Genomic DNA, 19029 nt, shown 5'->3' with positions numbered 1-19029 from the left:
AATCCAAGCTCTTGTCATTTATTTGGTCCAACAAACTTACACTATTTGCTCCATGCAATACTGTGAGTCCCCAATCTTCTGAAGCATTACTATGCAGCCCAGCTGGCACAATTAACAATCATATTATCCCGTTACTACAAACATACATCGAATTGCTCGCAGTTTTCCCTTGAACAGATTTTTTGCCGTGGATTTAAAAAACAGACCCACAACTTTGTGCCTGGTCCTGTCCTGTTCTTTGATATTATGGAACAGACTGTCAAGGAGGTATACCTTAGTTTCCAAGCACCTTACTATGTTGTGTCTGTTTGGTCCAATTGGTCTGGATGCAACTAGATTTGGGTGGTGGATCTCTCACGTGATCGACAGGCTAGGTTTTTGACAATTTGAATTCTTCCAGTTGGTTCACTGTATTGTAGACTCTGAATTGTTTAATTTACAACATATTAAGCGCTACGTCCTCTTCTTAACTGAAAACAGATGCACCTGAGCCCACTGTTAATATTTGAGCTCATTTGTAGTACAGTTTTGTGTTGCTCTAGGATCATTATGAAGCTTTACTGTAACTTTATTATGCCTACAAGTTAACTTCCCTACATTCATAAATAGGAGATCTGGTTGAAGATCTTCCATTCTTGTAATGGCATAAAATTGCCGCTTCGGCCACCAAGCTTTCAATGAAAATTTCAATTATGGAAGTGGGCAACAAACTTTTAATACAGTGGTACTTGATCCACCAGAGATTATCATGTATAGTCTCTGGGGTATCGGGTCTTTGCTTTTGGGGTTGCGGGCGGTGAGGGCACCTTTTTACATTTAGCGTAACTGTCCTAGACTTCGTCACTTCGGAATTCAAGTTTACTCTTTAATATTCACCATGACAGATTTAACCTACATGAGTCCCATTGGGAAGCACTTCTAGGCAGGTGGATTCCTGATATACCCAAACACATATTTAGATGGGTTTACCCGTGCTTTCTTTCTGGCCAAATAGCAACTGCTTGCACCTAAAGGAAAACATTAGCACTGATCTTGTCAAAATCAAATTGCCCTGGATATTGGTCAATGAGAAGCTAGCGGCCATCCTTACAAACCATGAAGAACGTTTTGAAAGAACCAGAACTTCCTGGTACCAATATTCCCTTACCATGCAGTTATGGAGCCCTTCAACCCAATTCCATATTCTCTATTTAATATGTAACCTGGACTGCTTGTTTCCACTATCAGGGGCATGGATAGGCTACACAGTCTCCTTTCACTGTTTCTTTAGTCAATTTGCCCATAACTCCCTTTTCCTTCATCTACACCTTTTTGTGGCTGTCTAGTCTTTCCTAAATTTCTTGTTGAGATTGTTCTGTTTTCAGGGACCCTTCCTCTGCAGTATACACTGGTTGCACCAGAGTATATCCTTACATTTTGCTATTCATTACTGATGAAGACTTATTGACTTTTTCGTAACTGGTCCTATCTTTTTTATGACTTTAATGTTTATACTGTTTGTACATTTTGCCTTAAAGAAAATATAATAACATTTATGTAAAACAAATATGGGGATTTGATTTAAAAGAAAGCACTTACCTTCCCCAAGATTTGGCATCCTCAGGAGAAATATGGGTATCCCTCCCAAAACACTCACGCTACTGCAGATGGGGAACACTTCAAAAAAAGTATCTATTGGTGTAGAAGGTGACAGAGGGAGGAGGGGAATCACTCCCAAAACATTTGTGCTGCAGAAGATAAAGAAGTTGAGGAAGTGCTCTGGAGAGGAGACCACACATAGAATTTACACAATGTTTCTCCACTTAAATGCTCAGCGGGAGTCACAGACCAGACTTAATCTCCAGCATGGTTCAGTATACACAGCCCTTATTAAATTCCCAACTAAGTTGTTTGCGAGATTCTTATTTCCATATCAGTTCAGCAGACACAAAAACAGTTGTCTAGCGTGCTCATATTGTATATAGTAGCCCACATCTCAGCTTCATAACATTTGAATAACTATTGTAATGATACAGATGACTTTCTGATTTTCTGTTTATTTAGCCATTTACTACACTGTGAAGACCAACTGGCTGTGATTCAAGATGGCTGCCATAGTGACTACACAATCATCATATCCAGTGGTGCACAGGCTATCGGTCAGAACTATTGATGAGGATATAGAAAGAATTGAAAATGGAAACAGCAGGTACAGTAATAATAGCATTATCTACCAAAATACAAAAAATATGTCTAAAATGTCTCAAAGGGCAAGTTTGCACAGATGATAAAGAACTAAGCACTGAACATTATTAGCTGTGATTGTGGGGGTATTTAATCTGTTTATGTAAGTTCCAGCCATTTTTCAGTTTTCCAGTCATGTATTTTCATCCTCATCTTCTAAGAGTGAAAAGTTTTTATTTTTTTGTTAACATAGCCGTATGAGGGCTTGTTTTTTTGCGGGACAAGTTGCGTTTTTTTTTTATTTTACCATGTAATATAGTAAAAATCTTTAAAACATTTCCAAGTGAGGCACAATTTAAAAAATACATAATTGGGCCATTGTTTTTTGTTTGCTTTGTTTTTATGGTGTTCATGGTACACAGGGCTGGTGACGCCAAAACACCAATTTAGAGATCCATAAAACTTTCACAACCTTATCAATGGACTAATTAGGTATTTACTCCTCTGCTCATCCTGCTCTGGTATTATTTTAAGTGCAAATTAATTACACCATGTCTGTGCTTTTCATATGTATGTTTATGTAAAAATGAAATTCGCTTCATTCTGCAGGTTAGAAGTTCTGTTGTGTGATGTGCTGCACACTGCACAATGACATATAGGACATGCTGTGATTTTTTTTTTACTCGGACTATTAGTTCAAGTAAAAAAAGCCTGTAAAAATGAATGGGTGCTATTTACGCCCGCTTTTTGGTTTAAAAATCAGACCGAATCAAGACTTGTTTAGGTCAGTGCTAAGAGGTGGTGAGGTCAATGGAGCAACATCAGAAGAAGGATGGGGAGCAAAGGTGTGGCAGGTCAGAAGAATAGCCAAAAAAGGGCCTAAGCTGCATCTTTAGGCCTCTTTCACATGGGCATTGTTTTCATGCAGCATAGGCTTGTGAATAAATCCCGTCTATTAGTCCTAAAGAAACGTTAAGATGAAGAAATTTTAGATGTGCAAAAAACTCGCAACTTAGATTAGACATGTGTGCTGCATGAAAAGATAGGACCTGACCTATCTCTGGTGTGAGATGCGCAGGAGTTTCCACAGACTCCTATGGGAGCAGGAGTTTAGCTGTGTTGAATGCTCGGAAAAGAAGATTACAAGTCATTAGGAGGATTTCTGCTGACCTAGGGAATTTCAAACAGTAGCAGCGCTGCTATACCCGGAAGCAGATTTTAAATGCCCCGCTGTAAACTCCTGTTAGTCCCCGCGAGGATGAGGGGGAAGCCCTGAGGGTTCCGTTCATCTCCCTGACTAACAGGAGTTTACAGCGGAACATTTAAAATCTGCTTCTGGGCAGCAAATTTTAAATGTCCCGCTGTAAGCAGTGGGAATTCCTCCAGCTCCACTGCTGGGCAATTCCCCTGCAGCAGGGAGCAGGAGGGCACTCTATCTCCCCAGCAGCGGGTTCTCCAAGGGATTTCCCCATAGCGGGGAGAGAAGGGCGGCAGGGTTAGAGGGCTTCCCCGAGAGCATGGTGTGAGGCTGGGGCTAGAGGGATCCACCCTCTATCCCTGCCCCCTCTCTTCTAGCTATGGGGAATTCCTGTGAGAAGCCCTGTAGCCCCGGCCTCTCTCTCTAGCCTAGCCATATCTCTGTGCACTATGGGAATGTCCCTCGGGGATCCCCATAGTCACATGCTCTCCTGATGCTTTGTGGGGCTTCATCTCTCTTTCCTCCTGGAACAGCTGCCCTTTTTTTAAGAAACACGCTGTTTCAGTGAATGCATGATTTTCGCGCACATGAAGTTTGGGTCTTCTGCACGTAAAAAATTGCCCATTCACATGATTTTTAGTGCAGTTTAGCCGTGATTTTTTTGTGCGCCTATACTGCGCTAAAACCAAGCCCGTGTGAGAAAGCCCTTATTCAGAGCAAGAGAGGCAAGTGCATAGCAGTTCATAGAGTCAGACCATGAGATACTTTGTGGGCACATTTTTATATAAAGCCATATAGAGCATTTTAAATAGCATTGGGTCATATATTTTCTGGGGCATTTATGGCATTATTTTATATGGAATATTTGCTGGCTACTAACATAGTTTTATTTTAAAAAGAGACTCATCTATATGGTAACTTAGGTTCTGTTATAATATTTATGCAGTGAGTGTGGTTCTGTTACTATATCTATGTAGTGAGCTCAGGTCTGGTACTGTATTTATGTATTAAGCTTGGTTACGCCACCATATCTATGTAGTAAGTGTTGCTCTGGTACTGTATTATTTAGTGAGCTGTCTTCTGGTACTGCATCTATGTAGTAATTTTGGCTGTTATTGTATCTATATAGTCAGCTTTGTTCTGGTACTGTATCTATGTAGTAAACTTCATTCTAGTACTTTATTTATGTAGGAAGCCTGGTTCTAATACCATATGTATGCAGTAAGTTCACTTCTTTTATCACATTGTGGTGAGACTACCAAAGATGGCCAGTAGGGAACTCTCTAACCATGTTCTGGCAGAGAAGAGGTACATCTACTAGTTAATTAAGTTACCCATGTGATAGTTTGGTAAAAGAAGAGGTGTGTCCCTCAGTTAGCTAGAGGCGTCTGGGTAGGACAGAGGTAAAACCCAGAGTGTAAAGCTTGGTTCTGGTCTGTATTCATGTAGTAAGCTTGGTTCTGGTACCATATTAATGTACAGGGGCATATTTAGGGGACCAGTGCCAGACCAGCCTACAGTCAAAAGAGGTAATCAGCTTTAGGGCTGAAGGACATTTGATGATATTATGAGCATGTGATCAGTCACATAAGTTGAAATCATCAAACTCCAGGTTGTGCTCTTCGTGAAGTCTTTGCAGGTGTAACACTGTGCGGTGGCACATAGAGCGCTATCCAATCCATAGCAAAATCCATGCTGTAATGTATACTAGAAATCCATGTGTGGAAGAAAAAGGAAATTGGGCAGCAAACTGTATCTTTGTCCCAGACAAGCCTAGCTACACCTCTGTTTATATAGTAAGTTTGATTGCAGTATCATATCTAGTCTGTAAGCTGGGTTCTGTTATCCAATCTACAGTATGTAGGGAGCTTGGCTTTCGTACATGTAGCCAAGGGTTTACGCCAGAAAAGCAGGACTTTTATTCAGAATTTATGCTAGTGATACTTTTAAAAAATCCCTTGCTGACATGTTCCCCATTTTCCCCGTTTTGTTTTAACAAGCACAATATACACTAGACCTCAGTGAATGTATGTTACGTTATGGATTGAATGTAGCGGGCATTACAAGTTGTATGCTACTTTAATACATTGAAACAAGTTACAGTTTCTCCTTCTAGATGGTGTTTCTTCTGATTCTTCGTGTCTCTGAATATTAATAAATTATATTTAATTGACTAGAGCTCAGAGCGCATCTGAAGTATATCAATGTTCTCTATCTTCCTTTGATGTGCGCAGAGCCATAGATGCAAGTACAGTGTTTGTAGTTCACAGAATGCCATGTTTTACTGCCAGTTTCAATGACCTGTTCTATTGACATTAAGATGTTCAGGCATTAAATGCACGTAGTATCATTTTAATTCATACCTTACAAGTTCAATCCAGTATTTTTACAAAATACTTTGAAGTACATACAATATTGCTAATTGGTGGAGTATGAAAATGGTAGCATCATGTTACTCCATGGTTTATAAACATATCTTAGGGTGCTTTCACATCTGCGTTGGGGATTCTCCGTTCGGGGAGCAGAAAAGGGAAATCCCCATGGCCTAATGGTTTTGTCTCTGGACAGAACCAAACAGTGCTGGTCGGCCCCCATTGACTATAATGGAGTCCGCCCGTTGTCTTTCCAGCTGGATGCAGCACTTTTCTTCTGGTATTTCCAGCCACATCTGTGTCGGATGCTCCGGTCAGCAGTCCCAATGCAGATGTGAAACCACCTTACTTTAGTCTCAGGTGCCTGTACAGACCATATGATGCCTTCCTCCACCGTTGTATTACAGAGCTATTCTGCTCTAGCAAAGCTCTGGTGGAACAGGGCATGATTTTTCTGCTGATTTCTGAGTGAAATTAGAGCCATGCAGAGGTACAGCAGGGTGCGGTACACCTCTGTTAGTGCCATATAACAACTCCCCACAACTCAGAGGTATTGAGCATGAGTCCCTATTAAAATATAATACATACATACAATATTGCATAAATGTGTCCATTACACTTCAAAGGGGACCTGATTCCATGTTCTGATGGAGCCTTCTGCCATCCTCAGTGGCACCCGCCAAGGACGTACATTATTCCAATTTCTCTATTTCTGAATTATAGAACACTTGGCAGTATCCATTCAGAATAATCCCTCTATCCATGAGTGTGAGGTCACATAGATGCACGTTGTCGCTATACTCACACAGCTTGCTCCTTTAATTTTACATTCCCTATACTCTCTATTCCAGTCATATTATCTGAATTTAGAGAGTCTGGAGCAGTTAGTAACTTTATGGTTAAAACTCATAAATCAGATTTCCTGAATGTCACGTACCAAATCCGAACAATTTATTTCCTGCTAACTTTCCTCACTTACTACTGTACTTTTCCTAGAAAATCATCTCTCAAACTGGAATCCCCTTTTGTATCACAGTTTGTCCCTTTTGAGAGCTGCCAAGCCAACCTACCAATCGCCCTCGAGTGTTCTAGTTTTTCCAAATACTGCCAATGCCTCTTCCCAAAACTATTTTTAAAAAGCTTAAATCAATGGCTGTTCAATCTATTTGAAAGGGCCCTATCCGGGAATGAAATGCAACATCTTGATGCGATATATATCTTGCGGATGGGATAAATATCACTGACTTATATTTGTACCATAAAGCAGTTATGGAAAATATCAAGAATGCATGAACCAATAACTCTAAGATCAAATCGCAAGTGACCCTAGAAATTGTTGCCTCCTCTCTTCACACTACTCTCTTGTTATGGATTATCGCTTTTCATTGACCATTATTTTCCATAGTTCCCTTTTTGTCTAGAATTGGATCACAAATTATGAGATTAAATGCTGCATTAATGGCCTGTAGACTAAGAATTCTCACTCAACTAGTGGGCAAGCCACAATTTGGGTTGATCTTTTTGATCTACCATGATCCTTATGTCCAAAACTGTTTGAGCTCAACACTAACCTTCTCTTCTGTTCAGTGCACTCTATCACACTCCCTAAGAGTCCTTTAACATGGACAGATCATCTGCTTATGCAACCAGCACTGACTGGTAATGGGAGTGTTGACCATCACGCTCGTTCGTTATGTTTCATATGGACAGATGTGGATGAATGATCGTTAATATGATTGTTTGTCCCCATACAGCGATCATTAATCCGCTGCACATCTTACCATTCACACTGGGCAATGTGCAACCGACCAGCAAGCATTTTTATGCTTACATAAACGATCTGATCAACCAACAAATAATTTTGTTCATTCATTAGTTGCCTGTAGGCAAATGATTGTTTTGCCTAATGTAAAAGGCCCTTAATTCGATTTGTATAGAATCACAGTAGGGATAAATTTCAGAGCTCCAGGAGTTTGGCAGGAGAATCAGAATACTTAAGTCTTACTTAGTGGGTGGGGGAGCATAAAAAAGAAAGCCCCCCTAAATCCAGCTATGCTAATATAAGATCCCATAACCGTATCTTTAGAGTCCAAATGCACAGAAGTTAAGTAGAGCCAATTTATTCACAATACACTGCCTGGATACCCATATTGTGAGGGATATTGGTAGATAGTGATTTTACATCCAGGCTAAAACAGAGGAAGGACTCCCTCCAAGTCACGTCTTTGAATCAAAGATATGAGATGCCCTGTGTCCTTTAAATCAGCGAGGAAGTATGTGACAAACCATTGTAACTGATTACCAATATATTCAGAAAACTTACTTGTGATGGAACCCACTCCAGCTATGATCATACCTCAGGTTATATTCCAGAAGTACAGAGCTCTTAAAAACATTTTGGCGTCCTCCTGTAGACACAGTACAGTGCCCTAATCCATTCTAGTGGCATAATGGGGACACCAATTAGGGATTCCTACAGATGCGGAATACGGGGCTACAACACCAGGAAAGAAATTTTCTTAGATCATGAAAATACCTTAATTTCTATGAAGAACGTCTTGAACTGCAGTTCTAGCTGTATTATTTACTTACTTGAATGCCCGTGTGGCTAGAACTAGGGCTAATAAACATCACTCTAATATCCAGAAAGGATTTACACAACGCATTGTCTCTCAACACTACCTAAACCACCGAACCACTGTAATAAAGATACCTCTCTAATGCGCTTAACCCCTCTGTAAAAAATCCCCTAAGGCGAATTCTCCAGATTAACATCCAATTAATAAATAATAATAAATTGGCTCTATTTGAATTCTGTGGATCTGGACTCTAAATATATGTTTACGGGATCTTAAGTCCCATTGACACGGGACTACTGTCGGGTAAACGATGCCCAACATGCGTCCCCGCAAGCACTCGCTCCCGTGCTATTGCACAAGAGCGAGTATCGTTGCTTCACAGCAGGGCAACTAGAGGAGATTTCTCTCCTCGCTCTCCCCTGCCCCTCTCTATTCACTTTAACAGCAGCGGTTCAGTACTGAGCAGCTGCTGTTGACACTGAATGATCATTGTTCAGGATTTTATGAAGCTTAAATGATGAAAGATGCGCTGAACGATAACCACTCAGTGTAAACAGCAGCTGTTCAGTACTGTGTTTCTGTGTTAAGTCAATGGAGCGGGGCAGGGGAGAGGAATCTCCTCCAGCCTCCCCGCTGTGAGCCAGCGATACTTGCTCAATCAGGCTTTACATTCGCATAACTGGATTAAGGGGGGTATCTTTTCACTGGACCCCCCTCCCCATCCTCCACTAAGTCTACTCTATACTTATTGATTCTAAATTGATCCTTATTCTGACTCTCCTGCCTGACTCCTGGAGTGCTGAAATTTATTCTTAAGGCTCCTTCACACTGGCGATCACAATATCGCCGCAAGAGATCACAACTTTTTTTCCGGAAATTTTTCTCAGCAAATCTAATATCCACTGCCACTCACGATTTTCTTACACAATTTTGCCGCAGTTTTTTATTACGAAAGTCAATAGGACTTTCTAATGTTAAAAACGCATCGCATTGCACAAAAAATGCAAGTTCATGCTTTGCGATGCGATAAAAGGAAGATCCATACGGAAACATGAGAGATAAAAAAAATCTCACATCACAGATAGAAAGGGCATGCCACGATTATTTTTCTCGCAACATCGCATGAGTGAAAACATTGCAATGTGAAGGAAACCATTCAAAATCATTGGTTTCATAATTCTACACTTTCACTCCCTTTCGCATCATGCAATTTTATCGCCAGTGTGAAGGCGCCCATAGTGTGGTTCTATACATTTATGATGGAGGTTGTGTCCCTCTTCAGATACTCCCTTGATGTTCGCTGTTTGGATGTCCTCAGTGATAAAGGATCGATTTAACTGTTTGATGGCTTTCTAGTTTGAAAATACCTTGGTCCTATTACTGTTTATATAGATTAAAACACAAGAATTAATCAGTTTGAGTTAGAGCAAAGGAAATGTATCATTCTGCTGTAAAAAATATTTTAAATGTAAAACCATTTCTTATTGTATACTACAGTCCTTTAATAAAATACTTTTGAACCATAAAAATACCTTGGAATATAGGTGTGACAGCCTGCCTTCATGGGTAGACTGGCAACACCAGGTGATAATTCTGCATTTTATTATATAAATCTACATGGGTGGACAAAAATATGGAAATACCATATGAAATGCATGAGATTTTAATCATTAGCACTGAGCTGCCCTTTTGACCCCTGCTTGGCTGAGAGCTTTCTCTCCAAATTTGTGTTTACTTCACCTCTTGCCCTGCTCTGGGTGGTTTTGTAAGCCAGCTGGTAACAGCAGCTGAGTGGCTCAAACCACTGACCAATGGAACCTTGTTGTTCAGACAGATATCATATTACCTCTACTCAAAATCGGTTTCTACATGTCTTATTGAAATATGATTTATAATCCCATGTAACCAAGGCCTCTCTCACACAGCCCGCTTTTTACTGCGATTAGAGTGGCCTTCCAATTTCAATTGGCTTCACAGACTAGCACTGTCTGCTCTATTTTTGTGTGTTTTAGCACTTTTTAATGCACCTCATCACCCATTACAATGATGGGGTGTGTTACAAATGCTGTCAGACGCAGAAAAATAAGTTCGAAAATGGCGTGCGAAATTGTGGTAAAACACGTTTTGGTAGCGCATGTGTGAGAGGGACCTCAAGGCATGCATTTTTTGTATGATTGTTCCATATTTTTGGAGCAAACCATCGTATTCCCCTATAGCCATGTATGGATGTGAGAGCTGGACTGTGAAAAACGCTGATAGGATTGATGCGTTTGAGCTGTGGTGCTGGCGAAAGCTGCTGCGTATGTCCTGAATGGTGAGACTAACAAACAAAGAAGCCCTGAATCATATAAGAACCGATGTATCACTAGAGGGGAAGATGATCGGGCTCAGTCTGACAGATTTTGGCCATTTAATGCGGGCAGAGTCGCTAGAAAATTCTATAATGCTTGGACAGATCAATGGCAAAAAAAGACCTGGACGCCAAAGACATGATGGCTGGTACTGTCAAAGTTGATGCTGGCATGGATATCATACAACTGAAAAACATTGAGGGAGCTCGCCTTTAAGGTCGCCGAGGGGAGTGAACGACTAAACGGCTAACAACCAAATAACAATTATAAAAATATGAATATGTATCTGGTAAAAAAACAAACAAACATATGTTTTAAACGCCAAGTATGCGAGAGGAGTGGGCTGCACTGCAACTATACAGAGAGGTATTGGTGATAGAATTGGAAACAAGGGAACATTTCCAAATAAAAACTATATAAGCTGGTAAGTATAGATAAACACAAATGAAAAGGAGTTACAGTCAGGAAATATAAAGCACCAAGATCGCATTATATCAATGTAGATACATTATATCATCTCCAAAAGTTTAAACTGATCTAACTGCAAGAATCCTAAAAAATTATAATATAATATTTCTAAATAATTCTTGCTCTTGACTAGAGATGAGCGAACGTACTCGTCCGAGCTTGATACTCGTTCGAGTATTAGCGTGTTCGAGATGCTCGTTACTCGAGACGAGTACCACGCGATGTACGAGTTACTTTCACTTTCATCTCTGAGACGTTAGCGTGCTTTTCTGGCCAATAGAAAGACAGGGAAGGCATTACAACTTCCCCCTGCGACGTTCAAGCCCTATACCACCCCCCTGCAGTGAGTGGCTGGCGAGATCAGGTGTCACCCGAGTATATAAATCGGCCCCTCCCGCGGCTCGCCACAGATGCATTCTGACAGAGATCAGGGACAGTGCTGCTGGTGCCGGAGCTGCTATAGGGAGAGCGTTAGGAGTTATTTTAGGCTTCAAGAACCCCAAGGGCCACATCTAACCGTGTGCAATAGTGTGGAGGCTGCTTTTTGCAGTGTTGCACTTTTTTTTTTTTTGTATATCGGCCGTGCAGAGCATTGCGTCCTGCAGTGATTTTACATTGTCCAGGGCCAGTAGTGGTGAGGCAGGGACAGAAGACATATTTAGTGTATATGGGCAGTGGGCCTTTCCAAAAACATTTGGGAAAAAAAATCTATTTGGGCTGCCTGTGACCGTCCTCAGTGTACTGGGTCTCTGCTGGGGGTAGTTGTCCTAATTCATACGCAGCCAGCTAAGTGTTACAGCAGGCTTGCGCAAAATTCTTTCCTGCCTCTGTGTTGCCTCTTACATCACCGCTGTATTCCTGTCCACAAGTGTACTGGGTCTCTGCTGGGGGTAGTTGTCCTAATTCATATGCAGCCAGCTAAGTGTTACAGCAGGCTTGCGCAAAATTCTTTCCTGCCTCTGTGTTGCCTCTTACATCACCACTGTATTCCTGTCCACAAGTGTACTGGGTCTCTGCTGGGGGTAGTTGTCCTAATTCATACGCAGCCAGCTAAGTGTTACAGCAGGCTTGCGCAAAATTCTTTCCTGCCTCTGTGTTGCCTCTTACATCACCGCTGTATTCCTGTCCACAAGTGTACTGCGTCTCTGCTGGGGGTAGTTGTCCTAATTCATACGCAGCCAGCTAAGTGTTACAGCAGGATTGAGCAAAATTCTTTCCTGCCTCTGCTGTGCGTTCCGTAAGCGAAGTCAGCCTCCAACCACAGGCCAATAAGCGGCACATTTAATTACAGCGTTCTGTTTCTGCACTACTGGTAATACAGCATGCTGAGGGGTAGGGGTAGGCCTAGAGGACGTGGACGTGGCCGAGGACGCGGAGGCCCAAGTCAGGGTGTGGGCACAGGCCGAGCCAGTGCGGTGGCCAGGGGTAGAGGCAGGGCCAGACCGAATAATCCCCCAACTGTTTCCCAAAGCGCCCCCTCGCGCCATGCCACCCTGCAGAGGCCAAGGTGCTCTAAGGTGTGGCAGTTTTTCACAGAGACGCCTGACGACCGACGAACAGTGGTGTGCAACCTTTGTTGCGCCAAGATCAGCTGGGGAGCCACCACCACCAGCATGCGCAGGCATATGATGGGCAAGCACCACACAAGGTGGGACGAAGGCCGTTCACCGCCTCCGGTTTGCACCACTGCCTCTCCCCCTGTGCCCCAACCTGCCACTGAGATCCAACCCCCCTCTGAGGACACAGGCACGAGTGCCTACCGGCCTGCACCCACACCCTCACCTCCGCTGTCCTCGGCCCCATCCAGCAATGTCTCTCAGCGCAGCGTCCAGACGTCGCTAGCGCCACTGTTTGAGCGCAAGCGCAAGTACGCCGCCACGCACCCGCACGCTCAAGCGTTAAACGTGCACATAGCCAAATTGATCAGCCTGGAGATGCCGCCGTATAGGCTTGTGGAAATGGAGGCTTTCAAAAGCATGATGGCGGCGGCGGCCCCGCGTTACTCGATTCCCAGTCACCACTACTTTTCCCGATGTGCCGTCCCAGCCCTGCACGACCACGTCTCCCGCAACATTGTACGCGCCCTCACCAACACGGTTACTGCCAAGGTCCACTTTACAACAGACACGTGGACAAGCACAGGCGGGCAGGGCCACTATATCTCCCTGACGGCACATTGGGTGAATTTAGTGGAGGCTGGGACAGAGTCAGAGCCTGGGACCGCTCACGTCCTACCCACCCCCAGAATTGCGGGCCCCAGCTCGGTGCTGGTATCTGCGGCGGTGTATGCTTCCTCCACTAAACCACCCTCCTCCTCCTCCAACGCAACCTCTGTCTCGCAATCAAGATGTGTCAGCAGCAGCACGTCGCCAGCAGTCGGTGTCGCGCGGCGTGGCAGCACAGCAGTGGGCAAGCGTCAGCAGGCCGTGCTGAAACTACTCAGCTTAGGAGAGAAGAGGCACACGGCCCACAAACTGCTGCAGGGTCTGACAGAGCAGACCGACCGCTGGCTTTCGCCGCTGAGCCTCCAACCGGGCATGGTCGTGTGTGACAACGGCCGTAACCTGGTGGCGGCTCTGCAGCTCGGCAGCCTCACGCACGTGCCATGCCTGGCCCATGTGTTTAATTTGGTGGTTCAGCGCTTTCTGAAAAGCTACCCACACTTGTCATACCTGCTCGGAAAGGTGCGCCGGGTCAGCGCACATTTCCGCAAGTCCAAGACGGACGCTGCCACCCTGTGGACACTGCAACATCGGTTTAATCTGCCAGTGCACCGACTGCTGTGCGACGTGCCCACATGGTGGAACTCTACGCTCCACATGTTGGCCAGACTCTATGAGCAGCGTAGAGCTATAGTGGAATACCAACTCCAACATGGGCGGCATAGTGGGAGTCTGGGAGTCAGCCTCCTCAATTCTTTACAGAAGAGTGGGCCTGGTTGGCAGCCATCTGCCAGGTCCTTGGAAACTTTGAGGAGTCTACACAGATGGTGAGCGGGGATGCTGCAATCATTAGCATCACCATTCCTCTGCTATGCCTCTTGAGAAGTTCCCTGCAAAGCATAAAGGCAGACGCTTTGCGCTTGAAAACGGAGGCGGGGGAAGACAGTATGTCGCTGGATAGTCAGAGTACCCTCATGTCTATATCTTAGCGCGTTGAGGAGGAGGGGGAGGAGAATGAGGAGGAGGGGGAAGAGACAGCTTGGCCCACTGCTGAGGGTACCCATGCTGCTTGCCTGTCATCCTTTCAGCGTGTATGGCCGGAGGAGGAGGAGGATCCTGAAAGTGATCTTCCTAGTGAGGACAGCCATGTGTTGCGTACAGGTACCCTGGCACACATGGCTGACTTCATGTTAGGATGCCTTTCTCGAGACCCTCGCGTTACACGCATTCTGGCCACTACGGATTACTGGGTGTACACACTGCTCGACCCACGGTATAAGGAGAACCTTTCCACTCTCATACCCGAAGAGGAAAGGGGTTCGAGAGTGATGCTATACCACAGGACCCTGGCGGACAAACTGATGGTAACATTCCCATCCGACAGCACTAGTGGCAGAAGGTGCAGTTCCGAGGGCCAGGTAGCAGGGGAGGCGCAGAGATCAGGCAGCATGTACAGCGCAGGCAGGGGAACATTCTCCAAGGCCTTTGCCAGCTTTATGGCTCCCCAGCAAGACTGTGTCACCGCTCCCCAGTCAAGGCTGAGTTGGCGGGAGCACTGTAAAAGGGTGGTGAGGGAGTACGTAGCCGATCGCACGACCGTCCTTGGTGACGCCTCTGCCCCCTACAACTACTGGGTGTCGAAGCTGGACACGTGGCCTGAACTCGCGCTGTATGCCCTGGAGGTGCTTGCTTGTCCTGCGGCTAGCGTCTTGTCAGAGAGGGTGTTTAGTGCGGCTGGGGGAATCATCACGGATAAGCATACCCGCCTGTCAACCGATAGTGCCGACAGGCTTACACTCATCAAGATGAACAAAGCCTGGATTTCCCCAGACTTCTCTTCTCCACCAGTGGACAGCAGCGATACCTAAGCAATACGTAGGCTGCACCCGCGGATGGAAGCATTGTTCTCTATCACCATCAAAAACGGGGATATTTTTGCTTCATCAATCTGTATATTCTATTCATCCTCCTCCTCCTGCTCCTCCTCCTGAAACCTCACGTAATCACGCCGAAGGGCAATCTTTCTTAGGCCCACAAGGCTCAGTCATATAATTTTTGTAAACACTTTTTCTATACGTTTCAATGCTCATTAAAGCGTTGAAACTTTCACCTGAACCAATTTTTATTTTAACTGGGCTTCCTCCAGGCCTAGTTACCAATTAAGCCACATTAACCAAAGCGATTAATGGGTTTCACCTGCCCTCTTTGTTGGGCATGGGCAATTTTTCTGAGGTACATTAGTACTGTTGGTACACCAATTTTTTGGGGCCCTCGCCTACAGTGTAATCAAATTAATTTTTTGCCCACCTGCATTAAAGCTGACGTTACATCAGCTGTGATGGGCAATGCAATGGGATATATTTATGTACCGCCGGTGGCTTCCTGGCACCCACCCGTGCTGTGGGTCCACAGGGAGTTGTAACTGCATGTGTCTACTTCTAAAGAACCCCAGTCTGACTGGGGCATGCAGTGTGGGCCGAAGCCCACCTGCATTAAACATGACATTACCTCAGCTGTGATGGGCAATGCAATGGGATATATTTATGTACCGCCGGTGGGTTCCTGGCACCCACCCATACTGTCGGTCCACACGGAGTTGTAACTCCATATGTACACTTCTAAAGAACCCCAGTCTGACTGGGGCATGCAGTGTGGGCCGAAGACCACCTGCATTTAATCGGACGTTACCTCAGCTGTGATGGGCACTGCAATGGGATACATTTATGTACAGCCGGTGGGTTCCAGGGAGCCACCCATGCTGTGGGTGCACACGGAATTCCCATTGCGGAGTTGTACCTGCCTGTGACTATTTATAAGAAACCGCGGTCTGACTGGGGCATGCAGACACCTTGACAGAATGAATAGTGTGTGGCACATAGGTTCCCCATTGCTATGCCCACGTGTGCAGCTCCTGATGGCGGTGGCACAGGATTATATTTCTCATTGCCTCTGTACAGCATTGTGGGCTATCGCCCCGCCCCTTTTAAAGACTGTCGCTGCCTAGCCATGCCAACCCTCTGCAGTGTGTGCCTGCGGTTCCTCCTCATGGCAGACGCACTTATAAATAGACATGAGGGTGGTGTGGCATGAGTGCAGCTGAAGGCTGCGCAGGGACACTTTGGTGTGCGCTGTGGACACTGCGTCGTGCGGGGGGGGGGGGGGCAGCATGTAACCCAGGAGAAGTGCCAGCGGAGTGTCATGCAGGCAGTGATTGTGCTTTGTTGGAGGTAGTGTGGTGCTTAGCTAAGGTATGCATTGCTAATGAGGGCTTTTCAGAAGTAAAAGTTGTTGGGAGGGGGGGGGGGGCCCACTCTTGCCGCTATTGTGGCTTAATAGTGGGACCTGGAAACTTGAGATGCAGCCCAACATGTAGCCCCTCGCCTGCCCTATCCGTTGCTGTGTCGTTCCCATCACTTTCTTGAATTGCCCAGATTTTCACAAATGAAAACCTTAGCGAGCATCGGCGATATACAAAAATGCTCGGGTCGCCCATTGACTTCAATGGGGTTCGTTACTCGAAACGAACCCTCGAGCATCGCGATAATTTCTTCCCGAGTAACGAGCACCCGAGCATTTTGGTGCTCGCTCATCTCTACTCTTGACCAATCTCCTCTTCTTTTGGGTTTGTTAACCCTTTCAACACTGATTATTTCTCCAGCCTTAGTATTTTCTTTATGATGTTTGAAGAGGTGTCTAGCCACTATGGATAAGCAGTGCTTTGTTGTGAGATGTCTTCTCCCACCCGTATCCTTATTTTGCCGGTGGTGCTGCAGATGACATGACTCACATTGTGTGATGTAGATGACATGTGTATGTAAATAAAGGATTTAATTCAATGTAATCACAGTGCTCTGCTCACTTCTCTGCTGCACTGCGATTGACTGCAGCAGTTTATGACACCTCATATGTAGACTGACTGCAGGATGTAAACAGACCTGGTGGGGAAATGGAGCTGTGGGGGTCTGCGACCAGTGAGTATAAGATCTTTTATTATTTTTCAGCATGAGCAGCTGGTTTGCAAAGAAATATTATCACTCGAAAAACCCTTTTAACTTGTTTATACCATATACCATCTCATTCTGCACAATTATCCATGGGTAGCTGATGCGAATCAGGCTCTGGATGTTTCTGCCATTTTTGTATTTGGTAGTATAATCTTGTTGGTAAGCAGATGAAGACAGTGATAAGTTTGACTATTCATTAAAGGTGTCAGTGTGTGAAAACTAAATTATTTTACAGAGACAAGAAGAAAAAGACAGCAATCATTCACCAGGAACATATTCCCAGCTTATTCCTATTAGCTGCTCCCTCTTATATAACACTGCCACCTACAGCTCTTTACATATCACAAGGTATTGTTAATGGTTCTTGCAAGCCCTAAATAGTAACAATCAGATCCCTGATAAGGTCTTCTGGACAGTAGTGCATTTAATTTACATACAGCACACAGCCCCTTTATAGCCTATGGGGCTATGCATACTGCTTTTTTTTAATGCAGACCATGTCCTAATGTCGTCTGGAATGTTGCAGGAATGCTGCCTTCCAATAGGTGGCGCTGCAGAGGTATTGTTCCACCTCCCTTATTTGCATATTAACCAGAGGAGCATGAATGGCCTTATAAGTCCCCTCACTCACTCACCTTCTAGGTGCTCTCCCTAAGGAGAAGAGATAGCATTCCTGACCCACATCACAGGCCTCTTGCTAGCCAAGCCAGAAATCTACTGCACACTGATGAGGGGCAAACATCCCGAAACAGCTGTCTGTGTATGGATTCTGGCTTGGCTTTCAATTCCCAGTCATTGTTACAAGGCTTGTATAAAAAGTCTAACATTGACTTGCAGGAATGCTGCCTTCCAATAGGTGGCACTGCAGAGGTATTGTTCAATCTCTCTTATTTGCAATGTTGTCTGTATCTTTGACGAGAATTAGGACATACAAATGCATGTGAATGTGTGGACCATTCGTGTATCAGACAGCACACAGAATAGTGCCCATGTGGTGTGTGATGCCAGTTGCATCTGAAACTCTTGGGCGCAATCGCAGACATGGCAACAGCTTGCTGGGTTTTCCACACTCCCTAAACAGGATGCATTTGAAATCCCACCCTGTGCAAGTGGCCGGACATGAGGTGCAAACGGTCATGTTCAGTGTTTTTAGGTGTGAACAGTGTCATGTTCCTGTGTGTCTTGCTGTGAATCATTTATTATCTAGGATTAGGTAGGTCCCTAGATTCCAGCGTGGGGTCGTCCCTGTCAGGACGATTGCCCCGCAAGCAGGCAGGTTTCTTGGGGTTAATTTTCTTGTTAGAATAGGAACCCGGAAGACAACAAGGACCCTTGAAGTGGGCTCATGGGCTTAAAGGGGTTGTCCCGAGGCAGCAAGTGGGTCTATACACTTCTGTATGGCCATAATAATGCACTTTGTAATGTACATTGTGCATTAATTATGAGCCATACAGAAGTTATAAAAAGTTTTTTACTTACCTGCTCCGTTGCTAGCGTCCTCGTTCCCATGGAGCCGACTAATTTTTGGCCTCCGATGGCCAAATTAGCCGCGCTTGCGCAGTCCGGGTCTTCAGCAGTCTTCTATGGAGCCGCTCGTGCCAGAGAGCGGCTCCGTGTAGCTCCGCCCCGTCACGTGCCGATTCCAGCCAATCAGGAGGCTGGAATCGGCAGTGGACCGCACAGAAGAGCTGCGGTCCACGAAGACGGAGGATCCCGGCGGCCATCTTCAGCG

General features: G+C 44.9%; 1 protein-coding gene across 1 annotated transcript in view; it reads left to right on the top strand.

The window, feature by feature from the left end:
* The first annotated feature begins 2084 nt into the window (after positions 1 to 2084).
* The window catches only part of CNGA3 (cyclic nucleotide gated channel subunit alpha 3), a 49548-nt gene continuing 32603 nt past the window's right edge, over positions 2085 to 19029 (top strand). The window contains exon 1 of the mRNA XM_066588714.1: positions 2085 to 2188. Within this exon, the coding sequence (XP_066444811.1) occupies positions 2085 to 2188 (104 nt within the window). The remainder of the gene's footprint in view (positions 2189 to 19029) is intronic.

Source organism: Eleutherodactylus coqui, chromosome 1, assembly GCF_035609145.1.
Source record: "Eleutherodactylus coqui strain aEleCoq1 chromosome 1, aEleCoq1.hap1, whole genome shotgun sequence".
NCBI lineage: Eukaryota > Metazoa > Chordata > Amphibia > Anura > Eleutherodactylidae > Eleutherodactylus > Eleutherodactylus coqui.
The sequence above is the reverse complement of the archived record's forward strand: the minus strand, read 5'-3'. Positions and strand labels throughout refer to the sequence as shown.